The following is an 18,135-nucleotide window of genomic DNA, read 5'->3' on the forward strand; positions in this document are numbered from 1 at the left end:
GAATCCATTAGCTGAGCATTGTAACATTGGCCAGAAAGAAGCAATGCAAAGTGGTTTTCTGAAAGTAGCTGCCAGTTCAAGTATATAAATGTAGCATAACAGCAATCACATTACAGTGAATACTTTCACCATCAAAACCAATTTAGATCTTGACTTAGATGCAATGAAAATAAAAATAGCAGCCGATCTTTACTGACTATTTGGATTAACTGTCTGATCATTTAAATCATTTTCATTTGCTATCAGGTTGCTATTGTGTGATATGATTCGTATACAAAAGAAACATGCGCTATATCTTACTGTAAAAGTGTAATTCTGCTGACGTTCCCGGTCAACTGGCTCACGTAAAGTCAGATAACGGGTTATTCCGAGAGGAGTTACGGTAAAAGCTGTGATGAAATCGTTCAGTGAAATCTGCAGCTTTGGATCTTTTGTCTTTAGAGAAACAAAGGATATGAGAATTAAAGTGATCAGAAATATAATTACTCTTAGATTTTCTTATTCTTTTTGATTACTAATATTGGAATGCAAAAATATTAACTGTACGTAATCTTTTGACACAATGAGTTGTGGTGTGTGATTTTGCACCTCCGGCTTGCTGTGCAGCAATGAGCCTTCAGCTGTTCCCATATGAGCCGTTGCTATCTGGCTTGTTTCTTTTGAGCTCAAATATTTTAATGTGGTTGTTTTACCCTGATACTGCAAAAATAACAAGCATCACTGTGGCAAGAAAAGACTTGGCTTTAAATGTTTCAGCTAAGCAGTTTCCATAAAAAGTATTCATTCTTAATCCAAATGGGTTGTAATTGACCAATTATGAACCTCAATAAACCATTGCCAACAACAGATTGAGATGATTAAACAAACAGATTTAACACTAGTGGGCAGCTTCCCTGGGTTTAGATGGTCAGTAGCCAAGGTACACAGACCCAGAAGTTTCCATGTTCTACACGATGGGTTTGGGCTGAGTCAACTGACATCAACAAAGGCAACGTAATTTGACCCAGCACCCCAGGTTAGGGAAAAGGCAAATCATCCAGAGTTGTGGCTCCTGATTGCTATTTATAATGGAAATGTGGATGCTTAGAAGTTGGGCAAAGAACAGGATTTGGCTTGGTTGTGAATGCTGATTGGTCAACTGATAATATCAAGGCTCACAATATGAATAATGGTCAATTCAGCAAGGTAGCAGAGTGCAGCCAATGGCTTTGGAACTATCAAGTAGTCAACACTGTCAAGAGAAGAGGAACGAGGAGGAAACTGGCCAGTGGAATACTTTGGGAATTTGCTTATTTCACAGAAGTAGCAAGAGTTATGTACCTATTATGCCAGCCACATTTCATCTCTTGAAAGTACCTGTGTGTTTTCTATCCAGTAATTGTTCAGCTACAATACTGCTTAAGAACCATGCTTATAAAGTATTAACTTCAATTGAAACTCTTCTTACAAACAAGAATTGTTATATTAAGAATGTACAAGGCAGGAATCTGTGCCTGAATAACTTTCCCTTTAACAAGCTGCTCATTAACTGGCTTGTACAGTGGTGATAAGTTCCATCAGAAAATTCTTTGAAAAGAGGCCAGAATAATTATTTTGGAAGAAAAAAATTGTATAACCACATCAAAAGAATTGGTCTCTATGAATCTGAACAGGTTATTCATCCTGAATAAATGTTTAAGGTGAGCAAGACTGGGATTCAAATGCGCAACCTTCGGAAGGGAGTCAAGCACTCAACCACTTCAGCTGCCATAAACATCCCTCCAATTGTCCCTCTTTCCACTTCTGCTGAAGATGGTATTTCACCTTGGGGCACAATTCCATGACCACTCATGACTGATACTCAGCCAAGAGGCCAGCTCTTGTGTGTGAGCTTAAACAGTACCTGTCGGCAGGACACTCAGTCATGGTGTAAAGCGGTGTCTGAATTTGACTTTCTCTGATGTTTGCACATGTATACATGCTGTCAAGGATCGCTGAGTACCAATCGGTAGTAGAAACCTTGGCTTACTATTTTTTTGCTTCTCCTTAGCTGAGGGACCCTGCGGCCATTAGTAGAAACTTTAGCACATTCCAGGCCAAGATCAGCTAACTCAGCACCCAGCAGTGATCAAACATAGGATCTAGATGGATTGGTACCATGTCATATAGCAAATTCACTCACTTAACATTTAAGGGAGCTCTAATGCTTCAAATAAAATATTTATATCCTGAAGTGAGTCCCGCTTCTTTTCATTTTTACATTACACAATCTCACACTTAGTTCAAATGGAATAATTACAGCAAGGCATTCTTGTTATTTTCAAACCTTTTAAAACTATATTTAACAAAACTCATACATTTATTAGGTTAAATAAAAACATGGGAAAATTACAGCAAACAGTCACTAGGCGGGCACCTGATTTACATGGGCCCGGTGGGTGTCTGCATTACTACGGGCACATTTCAGGCACCCACCAAACCTACATGACTGGAAACTCTGGTATCTGGATATCACCCAAGGGTGAAGGACAGGACATCACCTCAGAAAAATGTATGCATCTCTTTCAGCCCTCTTAAGAAGAGGGCCAATGTTTGTTTTTCTTTAACCATCTTTTTCAGGGATCCCCATTGGAGCCCACTTGCATCCTTCTAGAGGCCGGTACACTTTAACCGACTCAGCTTACCGGCCTCCAGACTTAACGCTGGGTCCCATTTGGGCCAGGGAAGTGGGAAATCCCAGTGTGAATTCCCAGGCCTGGCCTCATCCTCTCCATGCAAGTAACAGGGTGGAGAGTCTGGCAGGAAATCCCAGATTAAGTTGGGTCCCGGCCTACTTCCAAGCTGTTCTGCTGTACTTCTGCCTGAGGTAATGGTGGGTGTCTGCTGGAACAGCAAAGGATATTTAATCCCTGTACAATATCTATCACTATACATAAAACTGTTTATCTATTGTAGCAAATCAAACAGTGCTGGGTAGGTCAATGATCAGTACCACATTTTATTGCCTTACTGTAAAACATTCTAATTCTAAAGCATTTTTTGAATCATCTCTTCAAATACTCATGTAGTTCAAGCTATTGCAATTAAAATATTAGAACACAAATGTATCACCTAATTCACCAATCATTTACTCCCCCTGTGCACCACCGCCACCACCCTCAACCACCAGCCCCCCCCGACCCCGCCCGCCCAGGCAAACATACACACTGGAGGTGAAATTTGCCAAAGCTTAAAAATGGGCACGGGAAGCCAGAAGGCTGTGGGAGGAAATAGCACAAACTGTCAGTGCCACGAGTGTTGCCCCAGGACCTGGATCCAGTGCCACAAGAAGTTTAATGACCTCACACGAGTGGTCAAGGTGAATGAATGCATCTTCAAATTCCATAACTCACTAACTGCACCCCTAGCCTCACACACTGCTCAATACCCTCATCGCTCACCTACCAACACTCTCTAGCAATCACAATTCCTACCACACAATAATAGTTTCAGCTCACCCTCACACACTTACCACTGCTGCAAGACTCTCACCCACAGCTCACATCTTGCACACAATGCCAGCTATTCAACCATGGCAGGCACATGACCCAATCACATTGCACCACACTTAGTGACACTTCACTTTCTCTTGCAGGCACAGGTGGCAGACAACTGTCAACAGCAGCAGCAGACGGGCGGAGGGGAAGCCCGACTTCACAACCTGACACAGCTGGAGGACACAGTGTTGGGGATAATTGGAGGGGTCATCACTGAGGCCGTAGCGAGCGGCGAGGTGGAAAACATTGCTGATGATGATGGTATGCTCATACCTAATCCTTCTTCTCACATCCCAATTCCCCCGCATATCACAATCTCTTCTCACTTACAAGCTGCTGATGGTGTAAGCATGCACATCTTGCATTCACCCCATCCCCTCACCACAACCTGACCCATGTGCCTTTCTCCTTTCAGATACCCAAGAACTGCCACCAGCACAGCCAGCCCCCGATGTTATGGAGGAGGAAAGTGAAGGAGAAGAAGAGGCATTGTCACTCGATCTAACACTCCCAGCCAGCAGCTCAGAAAATGACACTACGGGGTAGTATAGAGGCAGGATCTGCACAAGGTGAGTCACCGGGCATGAGTGGGCTGCAGCCAGGGCAGGGGGAAAGGGCAGCTCAGGTACTAGCTCCTCACAGGGCAAGTTCGCACACGAGTTCTGATGATGACTTCGATGGGGTGCCCTTTAGAAGAAGGGTGATGGGCATGCACACAGAAATGCTTAGTACAGTGGCAAGCCTGCCAGAGAGCCTCTTGTCAATGTCAAGGAGCATGGAGGAGTCCGGCTCCAACAATGCATAGGGCTTTGCGCAGAGCTTGGAGCCCATGATTTCCAGGATGGAAATGATGGGCAACTCCATTAGGACACTGTGGACCCAACCATGCTGCTGGGTGTGATGGGCGATGTCGCAGCTTCCATTGCAGCACAAGTGGAAGTGACCCAACGTCTCAGACTGCTCTCCTGCAGTCTCAGCTTGCTGCCACAAAAATTCAAACTGCTCTCATTCAGTTTCAGCTTTCTGCCATGCAAGATCAGACTACTGCCATCGTGTCTGGGTTTACAAGTGTGGAAAGGGGCTTGCAGGGCCTCATAGCAGTCCAGCAATCTTTGCTCCAACAGATGACTAGGAATGCTGAGGCGCCACCCCAGGGGGAGTGGAAGTGGCTCCTGTAATGTATGTACTTTAAGGGGGGTACTACTTTTTACAGCTCATGTATACTGTAGTACCGGCAGTGACCACACCTGTATATAACGCGGATTAGTAATCTGTACAGTTCAGCTGCAGTTTGAGCCACGTTGAGTAAACACCTATTGTACCGTTCTCTGCAGTCCGTTTCTTATTATACACGGACGTAACATTGGCAACGAGGCAGGTTCGAACCTACCTGCAACTCTGCATCACGTCCCGGGGATTCGTTCCTGGAGATCAGTGGGTTGGAGGTCAAGGCCAGAGACACGGGTGTCGACCATGGGCAACCGCCCAGTCATCCAGCAGAGACTCAAGAATTGCGGAGGAGGCTGTCGAGAGCCAGGCTTGGCTTTCCAGTCGAGGTGGTCCAGCGAAACGGGCTGGCAACAGGTAGTGCGCAGACCCTTCCCGGACGGCGACGGGTTAGAGCCCGACCGTGCGGCACAGCAAAGGGCTGAGCAGCGTCGACGGGGAGAGGGAGAGAGGGCAGAGCGCACAGGGCGCAGCCGGTGTTCAGGGGCCGAGCAGCGTCGGAGAGAGGGAGAGAGAGACACGCATAAAGGTCTCTACCAATACAACCAGCTGGTGTTCGGGGTAGCATCAGCTCTGGCTATTTGGCAGAGGGCAATGGAACAAGTCCTGCAAGGGATCCCAGGGACCCAGTGTTATTTGGACGACATCCTGGTCACAGGCGAAAATGACAGTGATCACCTTGCCAACCTGGAGCAGGTGCTCACTAGATTGCAGGAATATGGGCTCCGAGCGAACCGCCCCAAATGCGAGTTTTTTAGAAAACAGATCTCGTATTGTGGCCACGTTATCAATAAAGAGGGGTTACATAAGTCCCCAGAGAAGATTGAGGCAGTAGTCAAGGCTCCAGCACCGGAAAATGTGTCACAACAGAGGTCGTTCCTCGGGCTGGTAAACTACTACCATAAGTTCTTGCCAAATTTGTCTACAATACTACACCCACTGAACACCCTACTGCAAACTGGGGTGCCATGGAAGTGGAATGACGAATATAGACGAGCTTTCCAGAAGAGCAAAACACTAATCACATCGAAAGAGGTATTGTCCCATTACAACCCAGCATTACCAATTCGGTTGGCATGTGATGCGTCACCCTACGGCATTGGAGCGGTGCTGTCACACAAATTCTCGGATGGCTCAGAGAGGCCAATAGCCTTTGCGTCACGATCACTAACCTCAGCCGAGCGTAACTACGCCCAGATTGACAGGGAGGCCCTCAGCCTAGTGTGGGGAGTGAAAAAGTTCAATCACTATCTGCACGGGCAGAAATTCACCTTGCTGACTGATCACCAGCCTCTTGTCTCCATTTTTAATCCGAAGAAGGGCGTTCCGGTGATGACTGCGCAACGACTACAAAGATGGTCACTTTTTCTAGGGGCGCACCACTATGAGATTGAATATAAGGGCACGAAACAGCATGGGCTATCACGCCTGCCACTGCCTACTGCGGAGGAAGCACCAGCAGTGGATCCTGTCGAAATATTCCATTCGACTACAGTTGAATACCTACCGGTAACTAATGCTTGTATCGAAAAGGAAACCCGAAATGACCCGACACTGTCTCGGGTATATGATTTGATGGTGAAGGGATGGCCAGCACATGGCGACTCACTGTTGCCAGCATTCTCGACAAGGAGAGAACAGCTGTCAGTGTGCCTGGGGACCTTGATGTGTGGATCCCGAGTGGTAATTCCACCCAAGTTAAGGGATAGAGTGCTCAATGAGCTTCATGAGGGTCATCTGGGAGGGGTAAAAATGAAAAGCCTAGCCAGGGCTTATGTGTGGTGGCCGGGAATCGATAAACAAATCGAGGACCTGACCAAGAGCTGCTCAGGATGCCAGAAAGTCCAAAATGCACCACCACAAGCCCCTCTACACCCATGGGAGTGGCCCTCATCTCCATGGCAATGGGTGCATATTAATTTTGCTGGTCCATTCATGGACTCAATGGCCTAGAAATTCAGTTTGGGGCGGCCAGCTCGCTCGCGCCCAGAAAGTACAGCTGCGCGCGGATCCACTTGCGCCCGCCGGGAATTCAGTTTCAGCGCCCCAACTCAAAGGCGGCCGCTATTCAAGGGTTTCGGCGCCCCCGCTTGGGGCGCTGAAACTGAATATCGGCGCGTTAGGTGCCGCAGCGCCACCCGCTGCGGAGCGGCAGGCTGCGGTACTGCAGGCCTTCCTCCCTCTCTTAAGGGGGAGGTGCCTGCAACAGCGAGATCGCCGCTCGCTAGTGCCGGCAAATGAGCCCGGCACCACGGAGAAGTGCAAGGCTCCCGGAAAACAGCCGGCAATGCCGCGGGGGGGGGGTGGTGGAGGAGGCCGGGGAAGGAGGTGTGGGCGGGCGGCCGCCGAAAAAGCGGCCTACCACACCTCCGCCTTAACTCGCCCCACTAACGCTACAGGACGGCCCCGTTTTCTGATCGCTGTTTGCGGCCGCTGCGGAAGAGGCGGCCGCAGCTAAATATGGCGGTCGGGCCGGTAGCGGGGCGGTAGCGGGGCACTGCGCACACCGATGACATCATCGGTGGCGGCGCAGCGCTCCTGGCTAACGCCGCCATTACCGCAGCGCTGAATATCGGCGAAAGCTCAGCAAGTGGCGCAAAAGCCCTCTTTGGGCGAAAACTGGGCGCAAAGCCTACTGAATTTCTGGCCCAATGTTTTTAATAGCTGTGGATGCGCACTCGAAATGGCCTGAGGTCATCAAAATGTCCTCCACCACCATGGAGAAAACTATTGCAGTCCTACGGACCATTTTTGCCAGGAATGGCTTGCCAGAACAGATTTGCTCCGACAACGGACCACAGTTTGTGTCCGAAGAGTTCCGGAGGTTCTTGAAAAAGAATGGGGTAAGGCATTACACATCCGCCCCGTATCATCCAGCCACAAATGGATTGGCTGAGAGGTTCGTACAAACCTTTAAGAAGGCAATAAAGGCTATGTACAATGACAACATTCTGCTGCAGCACAAGGTGGACAATTTCCTGTTCGCCTACTGGAATGCGACACATGCAGTCACCAACCAGGCCCCAGCCATGATGTTCTTTAACCGAAGGTTAAGATCTCACCTGGATTTGCTCAGACCAAACGTACGAAGAGATGTTGAGAGTAAGCAATTCCAGCACATCCATGAGAAGCCAACAAGGAGCTTCAATGTAGCCCTCCCCAAAGACTGAATTTATAAAGACTATTTTCAGCTAATGTTGCATGTTAAAAGTGTTAATTGTAATTAGTTTGATATTTAATTGTTAAATGAGTGCTATGGTACTGTTAATCTAAAAGGGGAGGAATTGTAATGTATGTACCTTTAAGGGGGGTACTACTTCTTACAGCTCATGTATACTGTAGTACCGGCAGTGACCACACCTGTCTATAACGCGGAGTAGTAATCTGTACAGTTCAGTTGCAGTTTGAGCCACGTTGAGTAAACACCTATTGTACCGTTCTCTGCAGTCCGTTTCTTATTATACACGGACGTAACAGCTCCGTGGAGCAAGAATGTGCTGTCCTCTCTCAGGATGACAGCATTCCTACTCCCACCACTCCACCAGTGCCCTTGCTGCTGCCTATCAGCCAGCCATCCCAGACCGCTGCCGCCCATGCCAAGGTGGTGCAGTCTACAGTTAGACCTTCTAGGCCCAGAGCTGCTCGAGGTCATCCTGCAAGGCCATCTGAAGTTTCCCCATGGAAAGTCAGCAGCCTTCCACCAACCTCGCTCCAGCCTCGCTGCAGCCACTGGGGTAGCACTGCATAGGAGCACTAGAGTAGGCAAAGGAAGATGAAAGACAGGCACTAAGGGAATGCACAAGGGTGGTTAGTTCACGTTGTTGTGTAGTTTGGCATTGATAAATTATGCTTGGAATGTTTGTTTAATGGTGGCTCTCATTTCAGCTGTGTGCCAAATAGGACACTGTGATGTTCTATGACAGAGGGATGGTAAGATGGGGAATTGGTGAGCAACGGGAATCTGGGGTTTCATTCAGGTGAACCGGATTCTAATGAGGTGCTCATGGACAGCCCATCCAGAAAGGGAATCTGCTGCCTGCCTCCTCCCTTCTTCCGTTTCCTCCTCCTCATCCTTCTGAGGTGGTCCCTGAACCCGTGGTGGCAAGGGCTACGCCCTCAGGATGGCCAAATTATGGAGGACGCAGCAGACCACCACAAAATGGGGCACCCACTGGAGGGCGCCTCCCGAGCGGTCAAGGCATTGCTTCGGAACCCCGATGGTCTGCTCCATGAGGATTCTCGTGGCAGCATGGCTCTCATTATATGAGTGCTGGCCACGAGTGGTGGAGTTGCGGAGGGGAGTCATCAGCCAAGGGTAGAGTAGATAGCCGTTGTCTGCGAGCAAGCACCCTCAGGTTCGACGTGGTGTCTGGAAGGTTGCTGGCCCACCAGACTGGCACAGGATGAAGGCACCACAACTGTTGCCAGAATACCGGGCATTCACCATCTTGATGTGCTGCGCGTGGTCGCACACCAACTGCACATTAAGTGAGTGGTACCCTTTGCAGTTGCGGTACATCTCAGGATTGATATGCGGCTGCCGCAAAGCCATGTGCGTGCAGTCAATGGCAACCTGCACCATGGGGAAGCCCGATATCCTGGAAAAGCCACATGCGCGCTCCTCCTCCTTCTCGCTGTTCAAGACAATGAAATCCCCTCTCCTGGAGTACAGAGCCTCTGTGACGTCTCAGATACAGTGATGGACGGCAAACTGGGAGATGTCAACTATGTTTCCTGCTCCAGACCGCAAGGATCCGGTGGCAAAAAAATTGATGGTCACAGTGACCTTGGGGGCCACTGGCAGCACCGTCGTCGCCCTGCTCTGAGGCTACAGGTCTGATTTCAGGAGGTGGCAGAATTCTGTGACCATCTCTTTGGTGAAGTGGAGCCTCCTAATACACTGCTCCTTGCTTAAGTGCAGGTAGGAGAAGTGCTCCCTTAAGACCCGAGGTGGTTAAGGCCTCCTGTTGAAAGCCCACCTGCCACTCCTCCTCCTCCTCCTCCCTCTGTAAGCAGCTTGTCCTCTTCTTCACTGCCTCTGCTCCATTGCCCTGTCATACCTGAGCGCAAGGCAGGCTGCAAGTACAGCCCCCATGACTGGGAGCAAGTGGGGTGAGGAGAACCCTTTAACATAAGAACATAAGAACATAAGAAATAGGAGCAGGAGTAGGCCAATCGGCCCCTCGAGCCTGCTCCGCCATTCAATAAGATCATGGCTGATCTGATCCTAACTGCCAATCCACTATCACAGAACCATCTCCTGAATCTAACAGAATTAGACACACGAAATAGCAGCAGGATCAGGCTACACGGCCCTGGGCCCGCTCCGCTACCCACAGGGCCATGACCGATCCGAACCTAGACTCATGTCCAAATTCCTGCCCGCTCCCCGTAACCCTTAATTCCCTTTACTTCTAGGAAACTGTCTATTTCTGTTTTAAATTTATGTAATGATGTAGCTTCTACAGCTTTTTGGGGCAGCATATTCCATGGACCTACCACCCTCTGAGTGAAGTAGTTCCTCCTCATCTCAGTTTTGAAAGAGCAGCCCCTTATTCTAAGACTATGCCCCCTAGTTCTAGTTTCACCCATCATCGGGAACATCCTCCCCGCATCCACCCGATCCAACCCCTTCACAATCTTATATGTTTCAATAAGATCGCCTCTCATTCTTCTGAACTCCAATGAGTAGAGTCCCAATCTACTCAACCTCTCCTCATATGTCCATCCCCTCATCCCCGGGATTAACCGAGTAAATCAGAAGCAAAATGTTCTCTACTTGCAACAACAATCCCCGTCACCTCACCAACTTTAAACAACTATAGAAAGCTCCAGACAGTTGCACAAACTTACACAGAGCCAGTACAAATCAAAAAGCAAGTCAGGTGCAAGGTGTTGCTGATCCCTTTAAATAGCGCTGGTGGGGGATCCTTCCTGCTGAGGAACACACGTTCAGCTGTTTGCGATTTGGAGAGTGTGTTGAATGGACCAGCAACGTCCAAAAAGGCAGGTCATGCGTCAAATTAGCATTGCACACTGATTGATGTCATGATCTGCCTCATTACCATTTCTGCAGCAATCACAGGCAACAGCCGCGCTGCCAACCGGCCCAAAATGGCCGCTGCCACCAGACCCGCTGGAAGTGGATGGAAGCAAAGCGGCCGCCATTTTTCCTCCGAAACCGGCCTGATCAGCCGGCGTTAAGGTGCCGAATGTTACGGCCACTAAATTTTACAGCATTTGAAATAAATTGTGTAAAAGAACAGTTTAAAAAATAACATGTTGAAAAGAGATTGTTGGATAAATTCAGTTTTTCCAATTGGTAATAAATAAAATAGGTCAGCTATCCAAAAGGAAGGCTGTGTTCAAGTGAAATTTTTCATAGTTGTGAAGGCCAGACTCTCTTATCAAGCATCCATATAATTGTTTCCGTTTAATATCTGGCCATTTTCACAGCCAATAAGAACAGCCAGTAAGTCTCTACTGATGTTAACATCCCCGTCATCTGTTAAAGTATTCAGCAAGTGTATTCTCAATCAGTCATGATTATCCTCAATTGAGTTATCATGCAATGTTCTGCCTATTAGAAAGCAGGACTTTGAAAAATGTGATTGAACAGTAGCTGAAATTACAATCAAATAGTAAAAAAAACGATTACCATCCGTCATGAACCAGGGAAAAGACTTAGCTGAAAAGCTTGACCCAAGATTTCATTTGTCAAATTAACCTGTCTGTCCTTAGTTGTCTGCTGCAGGACAATGGTCATCCATTATTATTTAATTAAAAAGCAAGGTCTTACAATGTCAGCAACTTACCAGGGCAGATATATACATATATACCACTAAAACTTCATGCGGGTTGCCGGGGGCGGGGGTGGGGGACGGGGGGGTTAGTGGGGAGGACAAAATTTAGTGTAATATACAAGTCTGCTAAAACAAAATGGCAAACGCAATCAGAGAATTAAAAAATAACATTCACTTGACAAGAATCAAAAACATGCAACAGATAAAATATCTAACACACACACAGCTAAAACAACCCTGAATACGTACAGGAGTAGCTCCTGATGGCACCTACAAATAAACAGACAAACAAGATTCACACAAATGGAAAACTGATTCCATGAAGATGAGATTAAAATATGCATCCTCAACATCATAAAACCATCATGAAGTGTTACAAATGGAATAGGTTCTGCAGTGCTTGGAGGCTAACACGACTGTGCACCTTTCAAATCTCATGGAGAGTGCTTTAAAATGAAAATAAAGCGAATGTTACTGCAGATTTCTTGACAATATGCATTTTTTCAAAAATGTGATATATCTTTATTTTAAAGTCCTAACTATGGGATATACACTTACAACCAACAGCAGCACTCACCTCCTCCACATCATTGTCCAGAGCTACAATTCTTAATGGTGTTGTTAAATTCCGACTGTCTGAAAGGGTTGTTCCCACTGGAGCAGACTCAACGATGAAGCCCTGGTAAGTGGTTTGTTCAAAGTATGGGGCTTGGTTGTTTTCATCTAGAACCTCTATGTGCAAATTGGCAAAAGCTGGCAGTGGGTGCCTGTTGTCTTGCTCTGCCTAGTTGAAAAACAGAGGGTCACGTCTTATTAGTCATGGCTAGGGACTGACTGGTCAGTAAATTAGACTTAACAGAATACAGTTCGCTGTGGTGCTAAAGTGCTTCAAACCTGTAACAGTGATAATTTTGTATACCACTTGGCAGGTGAGTTTAAAATGTGAATCGTTTTATAGGCTTTTAAAAGTAATGATGGTGACAATGTCCTGCAGATTAATGGACATTTTGTTTGGAACGGTACAATCAAGCTGCAGTTCATCGCTTAGCACAATAGGAAAAAACAGGCCTCCTGTCATGATGTTCAAAATCCATTTATTCTGAAAAATATTAATGAGTTCAACTAGAAGTAATCCTGGAGCTTATCCTGCTACATATAATCAATGTGAATAAGCTAACCAATTATATTGATGTGGTTTAGACTCCTGGTGAAAAGCTGAAATGCTAAAAAAAAAACACCTATGTTGTCCATTCTTATCAGTGTTAGCTGTAGATGTCAAATCACTTCTTTAAGAAAGAACTTGCATTTATATAGTGCCTTTCATGACCTCAGGACATCTGAAACACTTTACAGCACAAACTCTGTTCCCTAGCCATCGATTACATCCCCCTCTCTGGCCACTGTCTCAGGCTATTCGTAACCTTGATATCCTATTTGACACTGAGCTGAACTTCCGACCTCATATCCTCTCCATCACAAAGGCCGTCTACTTCCACCTCCGTAATATCTCTTGCCTCCATCCCGCCTTAACCAATCTGCTGCTGAAACCCTCATTCATGCCTTATCACCTCCAAACTCGACTATTCCAATGCTCTCCTGGCCGGCCTCCCACGATCCATCAATTGAGCTCATCCAAAACTCTGCTGCCCGTATCCTTACTCACACCAAGTCCCGTTCACCCACCACCCCTGTGCTCACTGACCTACACTGGTTCCCTGTTCACCAGGGCAGATGGAGCCTCGGTTTAACATCTCATCTGAAAGATGCCATCTCAACAGTGCAGCACACCCTCAGTACTACATTTGAGTGTCAGCCTGGATTATATGCTCAAGTCTCTAAAATAGCAGAATCAGAGTGGCTTTACTATGCACTGGTGATGTCCTGTTTCTCATTTTGAGCAACTATACTGAGAGGTTTTCCTGTACAATAGTACAAAGCACATTTCCATAGTAATTGTGAAAGATTTCCACAAGCATTTCAAAAACATCAGTCAACCTTGCAACAATAATGTTGTACTACAAAAGCTTCCATTCCTAAATATTATGAAAAATTGTTTGTCAATGCAGAAGGCATCATCTCTGTAATAGTTTCTATAATTTGCATTCAGCTCACACCAAACATTACCATTTCTATTTCTATGCTTATTCTCCATGGAGGATTTCCCTGTTGTGACAGAAGTTTGGCACGCATGCATTAAAAAAAAATTCATTCAGAATGATAAAATTCTCTATCTGATGTCCCAGTAACTGCAGCATTCGTGCTTTGGAGTCGCACGTTTGAATCTGAGTTTTAACAATTATTTTAATCCACCTACTCCCACTGAGTGCATGCAATCAGTCTTGATCAGTCTGTTAATTATAGCATACACGGCAGTGGAGTATTCCACTTTAGAGGAGGGCAGAAGAAGCAAAAAATAAACAACACAATAGGAAGGAGTACTATATTATCAGAGATCAAGATGAAAAAAAAACACAGGAAGGAGTACTATATTATCAGAGGCCAACTTAAGAGATCCGACAGTAGTACTCAAAGAAGAGCAGGGAGTTCTCCTGGTACCCTGACCAACATGCTTCCCTCAATAAACACATCAAAAAACATTATCTGGTTATTAATTTGCTTTCTGTAGGACATTACTGTGCACAAATTGGCTACTGCATCTGCCTGCATGATAACAGTAACTATGCTTCAAAAAGGTAAATTAATTGGCGGTGAAGCACTTTGGGATCGCCTGAAGATGTGAAAAATACTATATCAACACAAATTATTTCTTCCTTAGCCCTGCGGTATAGAACCACACTAGTGATAGGCTGTAGCAAAGTTTGCACCCCAGACAGCCTTACTTTACTAGCAAGAGGTGCTGGAATGGTGCAATGAGGAAAAATAATATTTTCAAAGTTATTTTTGATGAAAGCCCTTTCCTAAATCTACTGCATACTAATAGATCTCCTGCGGCATTTCTAACGGTGGTCCACATCCTGCAGCGCCGTTCCTGATGTTCGCACTCGGCTCCGGCACTCTCACGCCAGGAGTGAAATAGCACTCCACTATGGTCACAACTCAAATGCTGATAATGCCACCAAGTGGATTCTGATGTTTGAATCAACAAGAAAAAAGGAAATTGCTGGATGTTGACGACAGACTGTACAGTGATGGACTGTATATTCCACCCAGTGCAGAAGTGATGTGCTAATAATGGTTTTCCACCTCCAGTTTATTTCTCTCTTCATTCGTACTGGACCCATTATGCATTTTTAACTCTGAGCTGGTTGTCTTCCGGTCTCCTCCACCGTCAGCGATATTTCTCCAACAAATGGCAACCAATCCCTTGTCTCTGCTTTTATTGAAATGGTGCATCTCAGATAAAGCTTCTGTCAGGTTTAGTTGCACCTCCAATCAATTTTCAGTATCAGAGCTGTTTCTATTTTAATGCAAGGTCTCCATAAAGATTTTCTTGTGGGGAATAGCGCATCAAGAGCACAATTACAAGGGTCTCAGATAGGCTTTAAAAATATATATAAAAGCAAAATACTGTGGATGCTGGAAATCTGACATAAAAATAGAGGGCTCGATTTTAATGGACCTCAGAGGGCGGGTTTGGAGGCGAGTCGGCAGTAAAAATCGGACAAAATGCCGGTTGGCTGCGAACCTGCCTCCAACCCGCCCCCACGCTAATTACATAAGTGTCAGGTCAGCTGCTCCCGAACTGACCCGACACCAAACGGCGGGACAGGCAGTTAACATCCTGTCACTGCCTTGCTAATCCTATTTTAATCTGCGATTCTGATTTTGGTGCTTTTGGCTCCTGTTTCCTGTCTTCTGCGAAACACATCAGTTGCAATGAGTCGGGTTTCTCGAGGACATGAATTGTTGTCAATTGCTGCAGTCGCTTAAAAGCACTCCTGCAACATGGCTGACATTCAAATGCCACAACTTTGTTGTTGGAGGTTCAAGATAAGATTTTGCAACTCTACTGACCTTGTGACTATTCAAGCTGACAGCCATCTGCAGTGTGACCTGATTGGAATAATCTCAGGCCACTTTGACTGTGCGCTTGCAAGCTTCTTGCCTCAACTGAAATCTATAGCAACGGTATGGGAACCATTTATATCCTCTCATCTTGGTCGTCAGATTCTGAGGAAGAGCAGCCACGGCAGCACCAGAACCAGTCACAACAGCAGCACCAACACCAGGAGTGCCAACCGCCTCCTCACCCACTTGATGCTGCACAGTGCGGAGGGTGTCAGTGCAGGGCTGCACCTCGCCGCAGGAGATACCCCCAACACAGGGTTTACAGGCAGAGGATGAGCTTCCTCAACATGAGTGAGCAGCAGTGCCAAAGGAGGCTGAGACTTTCACGAGACGTCGTCGCTGACATCTGCGCAATGCTGCACCAAGACCTGGAGCCCAGAGGAGCGTGTGGACACTCCTCACCAGTGGCTGTCAAAGTCACCACCACACTCAACTTCTTTGCTTCGGGCTCCTTCCAGCGATCAGCTGCAGACATCAGCGACATCTTCCAGTCAGCTGCACACATCTGCATCATGCAGGTCTCCGATGCCCTCTTTGCCAAGGCCCACAATTACATCCACTTCTCCACAGATGGCCCAACTGTGACCGCGCGTGTGGTTGGCTTTGCCAATATGCCAGGCTTGCCAATGGTGCAGGCTGTCATAGACTGCTCACATGTAGCCATTAGTGCCCCCTATCACAATCCAGCTGTATTTGTCAACCGCAAGGGATTCTACTCCCTGAATGTCCAGCTGGTCCACAGGAAGATCATCATGCATGTCTGCGCTAAGTACCCTGGCATTTGCCATGACTCCTTCATCCTGCGTCAGTCTACTGTGCCTCAGTTCTTCCATCCGCCAACACAACTTTGCGGATGGCTACTTGGCCACAAGGACTAGCCCCTGAAAAAGTGGCTTATGACACCGATGAGGAGGCCAACAAATGAGGCTGAGGAGCGCTACAATGTGAGTCACTTATCCACCAGAAGCATCATCAAGCAAACCATCAGCAGGCTCAAAATGTGCTTCCAATGCCTGGACAGATCTGGTGGAGCCCTGCAGTATGCACCAGCCAGGGTGTCCAGAATCATCATGGTCAGCATGGTGCTTCCCCTGTGGCTTCAGCCGATGTAGAGGCACCTTGCTTACTTTGGTGCTGCGCTTGCTTAGACGTCTTTGCTGGGCATCCTTTGGGTTTGGGAGCCTGTGAGGGCTCCTCCACAGTCTGCTCTTCTTGCAGCTGTGCAGGGGCTGAGACGGCCATCTCAGTTGGGTGAGGAACCCGGGGCTCTGACCGAGGGCTCCGCAGTGGCATGGTCGTGTGAGCACTTGGAGAGGAGCCAACACTTCCTTGTTGTCAACCACCAACATCCCTCTCATGGGTTACCCGCACTTCACTGCTAGCAAGTGGCTGGAGAGCAACCTGCTGCACCTCAGTGGAGTCATGAGGACCCGTCTCAGTACTGACAGTCCTCATAAAGGGGACATCCATGTACCTCTGGTGTCTATCCTCAATAGATGCCCATCTATCCTCCATTGCAGACAATCTATTTAGAAGAGTCACCATGCTCTGCTTTAAGAAAGGAAGGAAAGATCTTGCATTTATGTAGCATCTTTCATGACCTCAGGACGTCTCTAAGAGCTTTACAGCCAATTATGTACTTTGGAATGTAGTCACTGTTATAATGTAGGTAATGCGGCAGTCAATCTGTGCACAGCAAGTTCCCACAAACAACAATGAGATAACAACAAGGTCATTTAATATAAAGAAACAAAAGACTTGTGTTTATATAGCACCTTTCACAACCACCGGACAGCCCAAAGCGCTTTACAGCCAATGAAGTACTTTTTTTAAGTGTAGTCACTGTCGTAATGTAGGAAACCCAGCGGCCAATTAGCGCTCAGCAAGCTCCCACAAACAGCAATGTGAAAATGACCAGATAATCTGTTTTTGTTATGTTGATTGAGGGATACATATTGGCCAGGACACCGGGGATAACTCCCCTACTCTTCTTCGAAATAGTGCCATGGGATCCACCTCAGGGGACAAGCAGCAAGCGGTGCAAGCTCGCTTGAAGTACACATCAGGGCCGCCAGAGCGCTCACCCTCTCAAATAGCAAGTGGAGTATTATCTTTATTCCCTGTCAAGCTTCTTTACTGTGCTGAGTTAAAATTAGATTGCAACAAGCACTTTAATGATTGAATTCAACCCAAACTTCAATTACAGTGGATCCAAATTAAGTTCATAAACAGGGGGAAATGCACAACATGTCTACAGATTTCTATCTAATATAACTGCCTTTGCATAAATACATTGCATTTCATGTGATGGAATGTTTCAAGTACATGACAGAAAACACTTAAACATCTAAGAATATAATTTAATGTTAAACCATGTGGTAAAATATCTACCAAGTCACATAAATTGAATGGGATGCTGGTATACATTTAAAAAATAATTAATCCTGGGTGATATCATTAAACAACACACATAAAAAGAAGCAAAAATAAAAGACGACATTGGTTAGAGATGACTGAAGATGAAATGAGAAAATGATTATTGATTAGCCAAAATAACTAAC

At 46.6% G+C, this 18,135-nt stretch overlaps 1 protein-coding gene across 10 annotated transcripts in view; it reads right to left on the reverse strand.

The window, feature by feature from the left end:
- Window positions 1-18,135, reverse strand: part of pcdh15b (protocadherin-related 15b) — a 1,235,959-nt gene that overhangs the window by 680,073 nt on the left and 537,751 nt on the right. For all 10 annotated transcript variants that reach the window (XM_085994900.1, XM_085994899.1, XM_085994897.1 and 7 more), the window contains 2 exons: window positions 12,123-12,329; window positions 301-435 (listed from right to left, as the gene is read on the reverse strand). In XM_085994900.1, coding sequence (XP_085851026.1) covers window positions 301-435; window positions 12,123-12,329 — 342 coding nt within the window. The remainder of the gene's footprint in view (window positions 1-300; window positions 436-12,122; window positions 12,330-18,135) is intronic.

This window comes from Somniosus microcephalus, chromosome 8 (genome assembly GCF_052327205.1).
Source record: "Somniosus microcephalus isolate GS21.2 chromosome 8, FLI_Smic_1.0, whole genome shotgun sequence".
In the NCBI taxonomy this organism is placed as follows: Eukaryota; Metazoa; Chordata; class Chondrichthyes; order Squaliformes; family Somniosidae; genus Somniosus; species Somniosus microcephalus.